This window comes from Nomascus leucogenys, chromosome 5, assembly GCF_006542625.1.
Source record: "Nomascus leucogenys isolate Asia chromosome 5, Asia_NLE_v1, whole genome shotgun sequence".
Classification (NCBI taxonomy): domain Eukaryota; kingdom Metazoa; phylum Chordata; class Mammalia; order Primates; family Hylobatidae; genus Nomascus; species Nomascus leucogenys.
Window position 1 is genome coordinate 7,878,849 of NC_044385.1, and position 17,865 is coordinate 7,896,713.

At 36.3% G+C, this 17,865-nt stretch overlaps 1 protein-coding gene across 1 annotated transcript in view; it reads right to left on the bottom strand.

The window, feature by feature from the left end:
• The window catches only part of FMN2 (formin 2), a 395,593-nt gene that overhangs the window by 131,464 nt on the left and 246,264 nt on the right, over positions 1-17,865 (bottom strand). The window contains 5 exon segments of the mRNA XM_030812620.1: positions 9,033-9,153; positions 9,315-9,374; positions 12,845-12,991; positions 14,124-14,253; positions 14,425-14,516. Coding sequence (XP_030668480.1) covers positions 9,033-9,153; positions 9,315-9,374; positions 12,845-12,991; positions 14,124-14,253; positions 14,425-14,516 — 550 coding nt within the window.

The window sequence follows — 17,865 nt, forward strand, 5'->3', positions numbered from 1 at the left end:
CAGTGCAATTATATTTGTATGTTCAGCTTCTCAACCTTTCCTGAAGGGTTCTGCGCAGTGAACCCCAAAAGGAAGTGGTGTTTGTGTTGGGGTTAAAAGGGTGAGCTCTGGATCAGCTTCCTCAGGCCCAGATCCAGCCTCAGCTTGCACTATGTGACCTTTTGTAGAGCATTTACTATTTCTAACTTGCAGTTATGCAATCACTAAAGAGAGGATTAATGATTCTATCTATGGCATAGGGATTAAATGAGCTAATGCATGTAAAACAGTGACACAGAATAGTCATAGCAAGCTACTTTGAAAGACATATCAGAATTACTGGCTGGGAGGCTTTTTCAAACCACATATGTGCACAATCTTCACCCTGGTTGTGAATTCCACTGCAATGAGCCCCATATCTCAGGTATGAATATTTTATATCTGTTAGATATATACCTGATATAAATTGAGAGACTTCTGGGATCAGGAACCAGTAAATAATCAAAGTCCAAATGGTCACAGGATGAGTAACTTTGCTCATGCTCTTTCCCATGCTTGAAATTCTATTTTTTTCTCCTCTTGGGAGAATTTTACAGCTCTTTCGAAGTCCAATTTAAATATAATTTTCCAAGTATACCTAATAACTGCTAATTCTGTGTTTCTATATAATGAAAAAAAATTGTATACTGCATAGTGGTTATTCATATCACCAACAGTCCTCTTTTTAGTCTATGAGCTATGAGGAAAGAATCTACTTTTTATTTTCTGTTAATTTAATAAACATTTGTTAAATGATTAAGGTATGAGACCATAATGTCTCTAAGATTCTTTACTAATCTAAATTTCATAAATTTTATTATTCTGTTTTACTTTAAGAACAACTCACCCATTAAAATTCATCAGTTTTCCTCTAGAAAGCATTTTTATAACATTTGGTAATATCGAGAACTTGAAAAAATGTCCATTGCCTTTGATCCAGTAATTATAAATCTGAATCTATATTAAGGAAACAACCAGAGATACAACTTTTAAAAGGGCTATAAATAAGAATGCTCAACATGATATACTTAAGAGTAGTGAAAACTGGGAGGAGTCTAATTTCCTACAAGAATCAAATTACTCACTAAATTACAGCACATTCATGAGACGAATTATGAAACCATCCTAAGCAGTTTTTGAAGTACATTAAATAGTATGGAAAAATGTTTCTGCTGTAATTTTCAGTGAGGAAAAATGTAAGACATAAAAGTGAATACAGAAGTCCAGTCAAACAGAACTTATAATGAATTTATCGCCTGAGCTTTCCCTCTGTTGAAAACACGGAGCAGTGAATGGTAACATATAAAGAGGAAACTAAGCAGACATAGTATGCTTTTAAAAAATGTAAATATCTCCTTGGACCAGAAATAGTAGAGAAGCCAGAGTTAATAAACAGGGCGGAAGTAGAAGTCACCGAACTGTGATTGTGGAGGAATAGATAAAGATCTTGGCTTATGTGAGGGCTGGGGATAGGAGAGAACAGACAGGAGGGAAAGGAACCAGTCTCTCTACTGGAAACCCAGAGTGGTAACTGGTCTCCCAAACTCATGCAAGGAGGATGAAAACACCTACAATTCACTGCTTCCTAGGGCTGTAGCCCACATGCAACTCTATGCCTGGGGAAGCAAGAGTCAGTAGCCACAGCTTCCCAGCCCAGACCCCAGCCAAGTCATTCACTAGTGTGGAGACTGGATCTATAATAAACCTAATATGCCCACAGGGCAGGAGCTCTATGCCACTGCTAGAAACTTTGGTTGTGACTTGGGTACCAAAGGCAGGCCAAGTTAAAGCAGTTGAAAAAAATCAAAAGACAGTGAATGATTTGGGGGGTCAGGAGAAGGGAGTCAGGGAGGGACGCATTCACTGATAGAAGGTCTCTATCACAATTCTTCAACTCTGCAGTTGTAACACAGACACAGTCATAGCTAATGTGTATATGACTGGGCATGGCCATGTTCCAGCTGAATTTTATTTACAAAAGAGGACAGGTTTAGCCCATAGGCCATAATTTCCTGACTTTTTATTTTTTTTTAAAGACCAGTCAAGTGCAGTAGTGAGAAGGGGGTAAAGAAAAGAACGAGCAGTTCAATATGTAATTGTGAACTTGACGCCTTTATAAAAATCATCATTCTAACACCACATAGGAAACTAGTGACTGAAGGACAACTTATAAAAATCACTAAGCGGAAGACGAATTCATTTCAGATGAAACAAAGCTGAAAAGGACTTTTATATATATATATATAATTTTTTTTTTTTTTTTTTTTTTTTTTTTTTTGAGACGAAGTCTTGCTCTGTCGCCCAGGCTGGAGTGCAGTGGTGCAATCTCGGCTCACTGCAAGCTCCGCCTCCTGGGTTCACGCCATTCTCCTGCCTCAGCCTCTCCAAGTAGCTGGGACTACAGGCGCCCGCCACCACGCCCGGCTAATTTTTTTTGTATTTTTAGTAGAGATGGGGTTTCACTGTGGTCTTGATCTCCTGACCTCGTGATCCGCTCGCCTCGGCCTCCCAAAGTGCTGGGATTACACGCGTGAGCCACCGCGCCCGGCCAGGACTTTAATATATTTTTACAAATATCAATGACATAAAAGGAAGATAAATATCCAAAACAAGAATAAGAAATTACTTTAGAGGCAAAATGAATATGATAAAAACATATTAGAAATCTTTGAAGCAAGAATTATTATGATTTACTGCATTGATAACATAAACATTAGAATTAACAGAGTCAAGAGAGAATGAATGAATTAGAAGATAATGTTGAGGAATGCATGAGGATAATAGCAAAAGGTGGAAGGTGATTTTAAACATATGAAAGAGATGTTAGGGGACATGGGGATTAGATTAAGGGGCTAACAGGGATTACACCAACAGGGATTAGACCAATGTATACCTAAAAGGAGTTTCGGAAAAAAGAGAAAAGTGAAGTAATACTTGGGCAGACAGTGGCTGAGAAATTTTTCTACACATTAAAGAAGCCATCAGTATTTTAATAGGAAGTTCTAAGTACAGAGCAATACAAAAAATTTAAAAGAATATATTCATATCATACATATCCAAGGAAAGCCAAAAATGAGTAAGGACAATGAGAAAATTATACAAGTCATCAGAGATAAGATAGCTTATCTACAAAAGAATGAAAATTATTGAAAATAAGAGGTCCCAGAAGAAAACAAAAATATCTTCAAAATACTGATGAAAAGTCAGTCAGTCTAGAACTCTATTTCTGGTGAAACTATCATTCCAAAACAAAGGGAACAATTTTTTTTCAGTTTGAGATGGAGTCTTGCTCTGTCATCCAGGCTGGAGTGCAGTGGGACAATCGTCACTCTCTGCAACCTCCGCCTTCCAGGTTCAAGCAGTTCTCCTGCCTCAGCCTCCCAAGTAGCTGGGATTACAGGTGCCCACCACCACACCCGGTTCATTTTTATATTTTTAGTAGAGACGGGGTTTCACCATGTTGGTCAGGCAGGTCTTGAACTCCTGACCTCAAGCAATCCACCCACCTCGGCCTCCCAAAGTGCTGGGATTACAGGCATGAGCCACCACGCCTGGCCTGGACTAAGAGTTTAACACCCACTCACTCACACTGAAAGAACACCAAATGTGAACGGGAGAGGAATATAAGATGCAACAATGATAGCACAGTAATTATTTAAATATATTTATAAATGTTATTACCTAATAACTATTAAACAGCAGTAATGTTTTTAAGGAAAATGACCATACCCAAAGTCTGGAAAAAAACTGAAAAGAAAGTAGAAGGAGTTCAATTGGTAGTTAGAATGTTCTAAAACATTCATCTTATGTAGAAGAATAAATAGACTATATAAATTTATAGCATGTTATAAAATTATATAGTTTACAAAATATGTTAACATTTAGGATTACCCAGTAAATTAACAGGAATACTATATATGTCTTCTTAAATGTTATTGGAGGTGTCAGGAAGAGAATATTTAAAAATTTATCAAATAGACAACCAGAAAGAAAATATTAATAGAATATATATGTAAATAAATAAAATTAAATTATCCTAGTATGAACCAGAAAATGAGTGGACAAAAATTGCAAAAATTATGTGCATCATAATCCCAATTGCATAATTCATGTATGTATGCACATGCATAAACACCTACCTACCAGATACAAACAGAACAAAATAGAAACATTATTTATCATTGAACTGTAGAAATACAAATGTTTTCTTCTCTACATTTTTCAAGGTTGTCTAAAGTTCCTATGCTAAACAGATATTAATTTTAAAATATAACTTAAAAATGGTAAAGATGGTAAATTTTACATGTATATTTTACCTCAATAAAATTTTTTTTAAAAATCATAAAACAGTAGTGTTCCCTTATCCATGGAGAATACCTTCCTAGATCCCCAGTGGATGCTTGGAGCAACAGATGGTACTGAAACCTATATATACTATGCTTTTCCTATACATACGTACCTATGCTATAGCTTAATTTATAAACTAGGCACACTAAAAGATTAAAAATAATAATAAAAAATAGAACAATATACTGTAAAAGTTCTTTGAATGTGGTCTCTCTGTCTCAAAACATCTTATCATACTATACTCACCCTTTTTGTGATCTGTTGATCTGATAACCAAGATGGCTCCTAAGTCAGAGGTCCTGAATCCCTGGGCCACAGACGGGTACTGGTCTGCGGCCTGTTAGGAGCTGGGCCACCCAGCAGGAGGTGAGTGGCCAGCGAGCAAGCAAAGCTTCATCGGTATTTATACCCACTCCTCATCATAAGCATTACTGCCTGAGCTCTGCCTCCTGTCAGATCAGCCACAGCATTAGACTCTCATAGGACCCTATTGTGAACTGCACATGTGCGGGATCTAGGTTGTATGCTCCTTAGGAAAATCTAATGTCTGATGATCTGTCACTGTCTCCCATCACCCCCAGATGGGACCATCTAGTTGCAGAAAAACAAGTTTAGGGCTTTCACTGATTCTACATTATGGTGAGTTGTATAATTACTTCATTATATATTACAATGTAATTATAATAGAAGTAAAGTACACAATAAATGTAATGCCCTCGAATCATCCTGAAACCATCCCTCCGGCTTGTCCATGGAAAAACTGTCTTCCATGAAACTGGTCCCTATTGCCAAAAAGCTGGGGACCACTGTCCTAAGTGATGAACAGGTGGGCAGTATATACAGCATGAATACGCTGAACTAAGCGAGGATCCACGTGCTGGAAAGGATGAAGGTAGACGGCAGGAGATTTCACCATACCACTCAGAACGGTGCCCAACATAAAACATACGAATTGTTTATTTTTGAAATTTTCCACTTAATATTTTTGAATCAAGGTTGACTGTGGGTAACTGAAACCAAGGAAAAGTAAAACCTTGGATGGGTGGGGAAGGCTACTGTAAAATGTTATCTTTAAAAAAGCTTATTTGTTTCCTCTCCTCAAACATAAGGGGAAAAAAGGAAATATCAGAAATGAACAATTTAAATGTAATAGCTACAAACTAGTAGTTGTAAGCCAAAAATAAAATATAAACAAGTTTGAGGGCTGGTTTTTCCTATAAATCTCTGGAAAGTGGACATTGCTTCAACTTGAAGGTATAGTTAATGAATTTTAAACTTGTTTTCAACTCAGATATTGAAAAGAGAGAGAGTGTGAGTGCAGGGAGGAAGAACGGAAAGAAAGAGGATACAGAGAAGAATTTGCATGAGAACATTCTCGTCCAGTTCCAGTAACTTAATTACTCAATGCTCTGTGCATGTTGAGTTGATTTAAGTCATGTGGCAAATGCTACAATTCCTATTCAAGAAAGGCACTGGAACAGAGTCATCATTTGGCATGACTACATCAAAAAAAGCTGCTGACAGCCAGAAGAGATCAAAAGGAGATCAGGTTGCTTAACGAACTACAAGTCACTGAGCTCAGAAAGCCAGGGAAGCACCCTGAGGAAATATGGAAATCTTGGGGGTGAGCAGAGAAACTAAACACAGTGGATGTTATTTTAAAATGCTAAAATGAGATTCAGTTGTCTCATTAAAATGTCTGAGCCATAACACATTATTTTTCAGCCTTTCCTTAGAAATAAAAATCAAGTCTCTAAGCAGAAACAGAAGTGCTAGAGCCAGCAGATGAGCTACTATGATTATTGCTTATCTGTCTTTATCAAACTAATCATGCCGCTTATTCTATGTTTACCTTATTATGAATGGCCAAGATTTATTGGATACTTATTGTATGAAAGGTATTGAGATAAATGCTTTATATACGTTATCCTATTTTCTAAACCTTTTTATAACCACTTGTCTCTGGGAAACAAAATATGGCTGTATGAATCTTCTTAAATGAATTCCCTCACTTGATCACTTAGAAGGAATCATTTGTGTCAGGAGTTCGAGACCAGCCTGGCCAATGTGGCAAAACCCTGTCTCTACTATAAATACAAAAAATTCGCTGGAAGTGGTGGCATGCGCCTGTAATCCCAGCTACTCAAGAGGCTGAGGCAAGAGAATTGCTTGAACCCAGGAGGTGGGGAGGCAGAGGTTGCAGTTAGCCGAGATTGTGCTACTGCACTCCAGCCTGGGCGACAGAGCAAGACTGTCTAAAAAGAAAAGAAAAGGAATCATTTTTAATAGGCTACTTTGATCAAAGTAGACATTATTTCAAAGTAATTGTTCCTAAAATAACATAATCCAATAATTTTCCATTTGACTCCCATTGAGTCAGATGGACGTACATATCTATTTATATCCCTCTCATTCCTAAAAAGGGCATGAGGCAGATTTCATGCGTTGTTGATACGAAATTCTACATTTGGATATATCTTTATTTCCCAGTAACTGAATTTATATTTCAGTCCATAAGATTTCCTTCCTCATGTCATAAAACATCTTGTCTTTCATGGAAAACCCCAAATTTCAGAAAAGCCAAAAAAAATGAGGTAAATTTTGATTTGTCAGTTTTTAATCCTCAGAGTTTGACAGCTTTGTAAATAGCTCTTCAAGCTGATTCCATTTTTTAAGAAGAGTAATATATAATTACATTATTTCATCAACTATAGCATCATTTCTCCAACCTTCCCTGTAAGCTCCTCAAAGGTAAATGCCATTCTTCTGTTACTAACACAGTATACCAGCCTTGCATTTCTCAAAATATGTTTCAGTGACTACAGAACACACCAGAGGTGATTCTCCTGCCTCAGGCTCCCAAGTAGCTGGGATTACAGATATGTGCCACCACGCCTGGCTAATTTTGTACTTTTAATAGAGATGGGGTTTCTTCATGTTGGTCAGGCTGGTCTTGAACTTCCGACCTCAGGTGATCCACCTGTCTCAGCCTCCCAAAGTGCTGGGATTACAGGTGTGAGCCACCATGCCTGGCTGGCTGCTTGTCCTTTTCAAACCCACTATCTGGTGTTAGTTAGGTCTTTCTTTTTGGCTCCAAGTCTTGTGAGAACTTGCCATTTTCATAGTTACATGTATATTTAATGCGTATAGTAAGAAGTTGTGTATTTATCATAAGAAAATGGGATAACATTCCAAAGTGATGTAACTTCAGATAGCAAACATAAATCCTGATATCCTGATAACAGGATCACCCATTCCGCTCCTTTATCAAATCACCTGTAAACTATGAAATCCTACTTTACAAGACTGAACTATTGATTGAAGTGGGAAGTATTTTCCAGATCCCCTAGAAATGCCTCTAGCATTTACACATCATAGTGTGCGTAAATTTCATAAGCAAACCAAGATGCCTGTCATCAGGTTGAAGTATAATACTATAGCATGAGTGTTTTTTTTTGTTGCTTTAAGAATTCATTCTTAGCTTAAAATACACAGTACCATACTATTATACAAACGTAACATAGTTTTATTTATTATTATCGTACTAAAAACAGAGCAAGTCAAGGCAGTCTTTCTCGGCCTCAGTCAATGAGCATCAATTTGTAAGGCTCTAACAGGGTACATCTAAGTGACAGAATTTCAGCCCTCTTCAACAGCGATTGCTGTAACCTTTGTGGATCCACAGCACCTAGCAACTGTGGGCTATGAACCAGGTCCATAATAAATGTTGTTGAATACATAAGAACTATAAGCACACTACATAATGTCCCTATGCTCACTAAAATCCATTTTAAAACATCTGTGACTAGAATATAACAACTCTATGAATTTGATTACAGATCAGTATCTTTGGATAAACACATCTCAAAATTGGGAGTCTCTTAAAAAGTTCTCTTTTTTGGTTTCTGGACAGGGGTAACCAGGTCTTTTCTTCTCATACGGTAACACAATATCAAATGAAAAGCTCAGGTAAATGTATTTACTCCTTATCTGTATGTAATATAGCAAGAAAGAAGCTGAATTAGATAGCTAAGGTGTTCACAACTCAATAAGAATATCAAGAAAAGGGGGTAGCAGGAATTTTACTTACAAAATAAAAAAATCTGCAAACTATTTGCTTTTTTGTAAATGCTACTTTTAATTTAGAAATTTGAAAAATTTCAGCCCATTATTCTTCAAAATAATTTTAAATAAAGCTTGATTGGTAATAAAACAATATACATGTATGTGGTTTTTAAGTAGAAGATATTTTGTTCCCAGGAAAGTTCATAAGCCAGAAAATCCTGGGTAAGTACACCAAGGGAAAATGGGAAGGGACTATTTATCTTCTATTATAACAATGACATAATTTGTATCCTACCATGACATGACCAAAACCCACATGTTCCTGGTTATAAAATAAAAACAAAATATAAACTTATTCCTGACAAAACAGATTGTTAATTGAAATAACCAAGATATTACTTAATAACCAAATTTTTGATACACATAACTTTTTTAACAACCAAATAATAAGAATATAGGCAAAATTGTTCTTTTGCCACACACACACAAATTTAGTTCTATAAAGATAAAAAAGATTACTTTTCTCTAAAAACATTGAAAAGTCTGCCTTCTCTCATTAAAAAAGCATAAACAGAAAACATGAGTTCAGGATTTTAAGTTACCTTTCAAGTCTTTCTTCAGTTTTCTGAGATCTTTTTGAAAATCTTCAAACTTCATCTGTGAGGCCTGAAAAAGGTCCTGGGGTTCTGGCAGTGGAAAGAGGCACTGTTCTTTTCCAGCATCCTAATAAACAAAAAACCCCATCATACTTAAAGAAATTGGTTATCGACATAAAAAAGAATAATAGCAGGTATGTCCAAAACAGAACAACAACAAAAAGTACTGCCAAATCATCCAACAAATAAAGAATAATGGAATATGACTAGATGTAAAAATTGTCTTACCTCATCAAAATTTCGGAGATAATACGAAACAATATATGACAAAAGGCTTCTGCTATTGTCCTAGGCAGAAAGACCAAAGTCAGTGACAATATATTTTTTAATTAATTAAATATAAAGTGTTACCAAAAAAGATTCTAGTGAATTCATGTATACACATGAGAACATTTGGAATGAAATGTGAAATTTTACATTTTGAATTGTCTTGGCCATTGTGTCTAAGGAGTTTGATGGCTTAAAAGATTTTTCTCCCCAGTGTTCCAATCTTAGCACAGCTATTTAGGGGCAAAGTCTGAACTGTAAATACCCTCCAATTGTTACCCCCCTCAATTACAAATCTAGCTCATGTCTTGTGTATTTTATTATTTTGTGTTTTTATTGTTTTTGTTTGATAATTTTTTATGTTTTAAAACTACTATCTTAAAAGCAATAATTAAACAACATCGCTAGCATTGATATATAGCTGGACTAATAGGTACCACTCCAACAGTAAGTTTGATTGAGGCTCATTAGCAAATAGATTAGGGAAATAAAAAAGCTAAGTATCATTTTAAGTAAAGGGGAGCTTTTAACAATTCCAATACTAAGTAAGGGGGAGCTTTTAACAATTCCAATATTATAATTTGTTATATCAGCAATTGAGACTTGAGGAATTAATACTCATGTGGTTATAAATAAGACAATGTGGATAGTTCTATTTAAAAAAAGGTAAAATTGTTTCATATCTAACACACTTCAAAAATACCTTTTTGCCTCCTTTCTGGTTTATTTAGGGGCATTAATTTTTATTTTACTTTTTTTTTGTATTGTTCCAAAGTAGTAGTAGATAATCTGAATTTGAGAGCTCAAGTATATATTTTACTTTAAAAACAAACCCTATGATACAAACTACATTCTCTGGAATGTTTAATATAACCACGATTTTTTCTATATTTGTAAAAAGAGCAAAACCTCTTTATAATCAAGTTTGACATGAGTCAGCAATATAGCTATTAGAGACATCCCTCATTAGACAGGATTTGCTTGTAAAATGATTTAAGCAACTTGACTTCCTTTCTCTCTCCCAACTTGTAATTCAATGAAACGGTTGGCAGCACCTGAATCAATTAACAAAACTAGCCATGCTGAGAGAAAATTCTAAGTGATCAAAGTAACAGCTCTGTCCCATGGAGGTCTATAAATAGTACTAAGGAATAAATATAGTTACATTTGTTTTACAGAGAAAGAACAAATTCAGGAAGACTTTGCATAGCTCTTCTGAGTACAAGTGAAACTATTTTAAAAACGTATTTCTTGATTACATATTTAAATTTTTATTTTAGATTACCTCTTATTTAAATTAATGAAATTTAACCTAATAGAGGATTGAATAAGATATATAAACTGATACCAAAAAAGTCCCACAAATAATCTCTTATTTATATATGATCACTAGAATCTATTTCCAGTTCATTTCTATAATTTAAATACGATATTGATGCTATATATTTCAATATTATTTGCAAAAGTTGTTTCACTCCAACACGCAGTTGCTGAGTATTCAAGAATTACCATAGGTTAAGAAAAGGACTTTTCTTTTCTTTCTGTCTTTTTTTTTTTTTTTTTTTGAGAAGGGGTCTCACTGTATTGCCCAAGTTGGCCTTGAAAAGTCCCCCCAAGTAGCTGGGATTACGGGCTCATGCTATTGCACTCGGCTTAAGCATTTTTTTTTTTTTTTAACAAATGTAATTTATCAGCTCTCTATAGTAGATACTTCTATGAAAATATGTATCATACATATGAGCATTTGAACAATTACAAAAATAAAAAAATCATATGCTGCTGGTGTACCAAGGAAGGACTATGAATTATTCAATTTTGGAAGAGCAGTGTTCACATTTCATAGATGCTCAATGGAAGAATATTGAATGAATATCTGTATTAATCTGACAACACACATGCACACACACGCAGACACAGTCTCCGACTCATGATGGTTCACCTTACAATTTTTTGACTTCACAATGGTACAAAAGCGATACGCATTCAGTAGAAACTGTACTTCGAGTACCCATACAATCATTCTGCTTTTCACTTGCAGCACAGTATTCAATAAATTACATGCGATATTCAGCACTTTATTATAAAATAGGCTTTGTGTTAGATGATTTGCCCAACTGTAGGCTGAGGTAAGTGTTCTGAGCATGTTTGAGGCAGGCTAGGCTAAGCTTTGATGTTTACTAGGTTAGATGTATTGAATGCCTTTTCACTTATGGTATTTTCAACTTAGGATGGGTTTATCAGGCCATAACTCCATTTTATGTTGAGAAGCATCTGTATATAAAACAATAAACAAATTGTTGGCTGGCAGAAAAATTTCTAAAAGTCTCTCTCTCTCCCATGAAGGAAATTATTTCATTATCTAGGAAGGACAGTCCTACATATTTTTATTTCTACAAGCCAATTATTAAACTTAATATTTCAAAAACATGTCCAGAATTTCCTTTATCCTACTTTTTTGTGTGATGATTCTTTTATCAGAGAAATGTAACTCTTTTATTTTTTAAGTTTACCATCTCAGACTTGAGTCTGTGACTCTAACCATCATCCTAACCTCATATTTCTACTGGCACTCTCACCATTGCTTAGATATTAATTTCAAACAAACACAACTGTAGAAGTAGTACCAAAAAATGATTAGGTCTGCAAGAGAGCTTAGACATCCCCCTACACACCAGTGTCAAGGAGAAAATCACATGCAGCAGAGTAGAATCATCTTTTCTATTTTATTTACAAGCCATTTTACTCATCGTTGTGTTGTTTTCAAAATATGGACCTATTGGCCTCCATTGCTTAACACGACAAAGAAAAAAATAAGAGATATACTGTCTAACTCATTGAAAACAACTTGCCTTCAGATTCCAAAAGGATAAATATTAGCAGACATGGGAAAGATACAGTAAAAGAAATTATTGTTATATATGAAAACAATATAAAAAGTTATTTTATATTGTTTTTATATTAAAAAGTTGTAATTATTCATTAGACATAAGAATAAAAATTATTCACTTTAGGAAACATTATTAATCACTAAATCACAAATATCTGATGGACATTACTTTTTTCTTTTTTGAGACGGAGTCTCGCTCTGTCGCCCAGGCTGGAGTGCAGTGGCGCAATCTCGGCTCACTGCAAGCTCCGCCTCCCGGGTTCATGCCATTCTCCTGCCTCAGCCTCTCCGAGTAGCTGGGACTACAGGCACCCGCCACCACGCCCGGCTAATTTTTTGTATTTTTAGTAGAGACGGGGTTTCACCGTGGTCTCGATCTCCTGATCTCGTGACTCGCCTGCCTCGGCCTCCCAAAGTGCTGGGATTACAAGCGTGAGCCACCGCGCCCGGCCGACATTACTTTTTTCTAGCTCAGAACATAAAGAAGCATTTGACCTAGGAACATAAAATAAATATTTATTACAACTGCTTTACATTCAAACCTATTACTAAACAAAACCTTGAATCTTCAATGTGCTTGCGTCCACTCATGCAAAATACTTACACTGCTCTTGACATCTTTCAGTTTTGGAAGAATGTCTAACCCAAAGCCATCGGCCTGTCCTCGAGTCTTATTTCCTCCATTCATGTAGTTGCCAAAGGCAAGAACCAAACCTAGAACCTGCATAACCCCTGGGCCATTTTTTAATGTCTGTAAAACAGAGTAACAACAAAAAATAACTTTTATCTTATACCAGGTTTTGTTTGAATCATCAAGTCAATGCCAGCTATTTATATTAGGAGTTTTGGGTCACAACCAAACTTTATCATTGCTAATCATTAGGCATATTTTAAGAGCAGTATCCTGAAAGTTAGTAAAAGTTGCACCACCCACAAACATTCAGGTATGCCTTTGGAAGCTGGGTGATGCTATGTTAGGCCATTTCTGTGATGTAATTGCAAGGAAAACGAGGCTGTGTGAGAACTATTAAGGCTATATGGGACCTAAGGCTATATGAGAACTATTAAATAAGGCCAAATGAGAACTATTACAAAATAACATCACTAATATCACTGCCATTGTCTTAATGGTGCCTACGTCTGCAACAATACAAATGTTTGGCATCGGCAGAGGAAACCAAAAAGCAAATGCAGAGATTAATTTCTAAATTTAGGTTTACCCCCAAAGAGCTCACACTCATTTCTTTCAAAACACTGTGTTTAACTTGACTTTGCATGTCACTTCTTCTGAAAATGTGAGCCTTTAAAAACATCTTTTCACTTTTCAAAAGGATTTACCGCAACTAGAACAAATGGTACTACTGATATTTGACAAATTGTTTTAAATGTTAACAGTGGTCGTTTCTGCCAAGCATTTATTTTTTGTTTTCAGAAGAATATGTGTCTTCTGTTGAGTCATATGGCTATTCCTAAATTATTTGGCTGGAATAATTATTAACAATGTGTGGAGAGGTCTTTCCAGATAACGAAAGGAAGTAAAAAAAAAAAATGCCTTCAAATTACATTCCTTTGGAAGTCTGATGTCTGAGAGGACAGTGAAAACTGAAGATTTTGTTTTGGCAAAAGGAGACGGCAGAGAAGTCTCTGGAGGCCAACATGTACTGGCCACATTCTAGCAATGTGGTCCTGCAGCCCTGGGCGCCCGTCGGAACATTTACTTTGATCTTGAAGGTCAATCATAAAATGTTCCCTTCTGTGGGACTGCGATCCTTCAAATTTGGTGAGTACTTAGAGTAAATAAAACAATGCTTTTCTGAAATATGAACATGGCTGAGCACAATTAAATGAGACTCAAGTTCAGCTCTCTTTGGACCAGAACTCACCTCACACAATTTCTGTAGTAATTCCAGTTTGCGACGAATTGAGCAAATGCTTTCTGAAAATGTGGACTGGAACAGGATGCAAAAGACTCGCTCTGAAAAGTTGGGGATTAGTGACAGTTCATAAAGGAACCTAAGGAAATAAAGCCAAGTTAAGAAGAAAAATATAATTCACATAAACAGATGTTTATCCTCATCTCATTCATAACAAGTATGGACCGAAGACACTGCATTTGCATTTTCCAAACAAAATGGGCCCACCCATAGCCTAGACGCCCTCTACATGGTTATAAGGCATGCTTACTGTTCAGGTTTGTCCAGGGACTTGGCATTTTCCTTGTCTTTGGAAGATCGGCCGTGCTTTTCTATTTTTTCGAGTTCGTCTGACTGTGCTCTCTAGAAAAACACAAACCAAATGGTTTTTCAAAGTCTGGCCAGCTGAATCCCTTAGATAATAATCTAATTATCTTGATAAATTTTCTGATCTGAATACAGCAAAACTCTATATATTTTCATGTTTCTTAGCATCTGTATATAGTAAAGCTTGTCTTAATTCATGAGGCATATTAAAGCGTAAATATGGCCGGGTGCCGGTGGCTCATGCCTGTAATCCCAGCACTTTGGGAGGCCAAGGTGGGAGGATTACCTGAGGTCAGGAGTTTGAGGACTGGCTTGGCCAACATGGTGAAACCCCATCTCTACTAAAAATACAAAAATTAGTGGGGCATGGTGGCGGGTGCCTGTAATCCCAGCTACTTGAGAGGCTGAGGCAGGAAATCACCTGAACCTAGGAGGAGGGGGTTGCAGCGAGCTGAGATTGCACCACTGAACTCCAGCCTGGGTGATGGAGTGAGACTCTGTCTCAAATAAATAAATAAATAAATTAAATTAAATTAAATTAAATTAAGTGTAAATATGTTTAATGCGAACCAGATTATCCCCAAATCTTCCAAATAATGTTATTGACTATTAGTGATCTGAGAAATGTTTATTCATTCAAGCATGCTTTAAAACAATAGTTCTTTGTTATTTTGCCTGTTTATAATACTTTCTAGAACACAGGCATTTCATTTTATAAAGTAGTATTTCTTATTCAGAAATCAAGTTGAATTTGGAAGCAATTTGATACTAAAGGTTTCATAACATTTTTAAAGAAAAAAGTATTTATTTAACTATGGAAATCATTGTTTATTGCTTTTTGTACTTGGGGGAAAATATAATTAAATGATTTAAGTCACGGAACAAAAATAAAAGGTTTTGATCCTTTTCCTGGATTTTCTTTTTTTTTTTTTTTTTTTTTTTGTGATGGGGTCTCGCTCTGTCGCCCAGGTGGGAGTACAGTGGCGCGACATCTGCTCACTGCAACCTGCGCCTCCGGGGTTAAAGCCATTCTCCGGCCTCAGCCTCCTAAGTAGCTGGGATTTCAAGCACCTGCCACCACGCCTGGCTCATTTTTTGTATTTTTAGTAGAGACAGGGTTTCACCATGTTGGTCAGGCTAATCTTGAACTCCTGACCTCAGGTGATCCACCCATCTCGGCCTCCCAAACTGCTGGGATTACAGGCGTGAGCCACTGCACCTGGCATGGATTTTCTTTTTGATACAAAAATGACTCCATGCTTATTTTCTTCTTTAAGTGTCTTCTGTCACCCTTTATAATCTCAAACTAAAAATTTGTCATTCTAAATGTGTTTCCTTATGAGAGAAGATCTTGTACATTTTTAATATTAATATAGGGTAGGAGATTTTATAGACTTCAAGAAGCACAAATCTGTCTTTATTTTATAGAGTATTTGCATTATTTTTATTTGTAGTCCTGTCTTTATTTTACAACTCACAAAGGTGTATTAAAAGAGCCAAAATATCATATTTTCTACATGCATTTAGACCACCATGTTATGATTTCTGAGTCCAGTCTTCAGAAGTTAATATTCTTTCAATATTATTTTTGTTTAAACAGACAAGCAGCTCAGCCAAGAGCTGCTATAGAAGCTAGAGCCTGATAGATTTCAAGAGAATTGAGAGATACCACCTAAACAAAGCTAGGTTCTGCTTTGTATTTACTGATTGTTTTGAAATGCAGGTTTTCAGTTGATAGATTAACTAACAAAGACTTGTCTGAAAAGAAGCTTCTTTTAACAAGGGAAGAACTGATGAGAGGTCTGCCAGAGAAGCTGATCCTCGGACAGTTTAATAAATTTTGCGTTTGGAATGTGATGCATCAGAAGAATACAAATAAGTAACGGAGGTACATTTTACTGCAAATATCCCAAGCTACTCCAAAAATTAAAACTCTTCTTCTAGATTTTCAATTGCACAGTCATCTTACTTTTCTTCCCAATTAATTGTGGCTTTGCTCAAGAATTTTACTACTTGAGCAAATACTACTTCATTCATTTGTCAGTTACCTATGAGAGTCAGCCTCACAAATAATATCATAAGACCATGTAAAGCCATATTACAAGACAGACTTTTAAAAATGACAATACCCATCTTTCTGGCAAAGGAGAGACTTGCGTAATATTCTAAAAGAACATTAAAGCTAAGAATACAGACAAGGCAAGGGTTGTTTTAAGACACACAAGTCCCCACCAAAGTGTAACACATAAAGGTCTCCAATCCCTATAATCTCTTTATTCTTTTAAAGGAAAGAGTTTTTATCAGAGCAGTTGGTTAGTCAACTACCTCCAAGCCTAACCCCTTTCTATAACCCAAAACCTCATTTTAAAAAATCCAGCTTCCTAAAACCATAAAAACCCTAGAAGAAAACCTAGGCATTACCATTCAGGACATAGGCATGGGCAAGGACTTCATGTCTAAAACACCAAAAGCAATGGCAACAAAAGCCAAAATAGACTAATGGGATCTAATTAAACTAAAGAGCTTCTGCACTGCAAAAGAAACTACCATCAGAGTGAACAGGCAACCTACAAAATGGGAGAAAATTTTCGCAACCTACTCATCTGACAAAGGGCTAATATCCAGAATCTACAATGAACTCAAACAAATTTACAAGAAAAAAACAAACCCCATCAAAAAGTGGGCAAAGGACATGAACAGACACTTCTCAAAAGAAGACATTTATGCAGCCAAAAAACACATGCAAAAATGCTCATCATCACTGGCCATCAGAGAAATGCAAATCAAAACCACAATGATACCATCTCACACCAGTTAGAATGGCCATCATTAAAAAGTCAGGAAACTACAGGTGCTGGAGAGGATGTGGAGAAATAGGAACACTTCTACACTGCTGGTGGGACTGTAAACTAGTTCAACCATTGTGGAAGTCAGTGTGGCGATTCCTCAGGGATCTAGAACTAGAAATACCATTTGACCCAGCCATCCCATTACTGGGTATATACCCAAAGGACTATAAATCATGCTGCTATAAAGACACATGCACACGTATGTTTATTGTGGCACTATTCACGATAGCAAAGACTTGGAACCAACCCAAATGTCCAACAACGATAGACTGGATTAAGAAAATGTGGCACATATACACCATGGAATACTATGCAGCCATAAAAAATGATGAGTTCATGTCCTTTGCAGGGACATGGATCAAATTGGAAATCATCATTCTCAGTAAACTATCACGAGGACAAAAAACCAAACACCGCATGTTCTCACTCATAGGTGGGAATTGGACAATGAGAACACATGGACACAGGAGGGGGAACATCACACTCTGGGGACTGTTGTGGGGTGGGGGGAGGGGGGAGGGATAGCATTAGGAGAC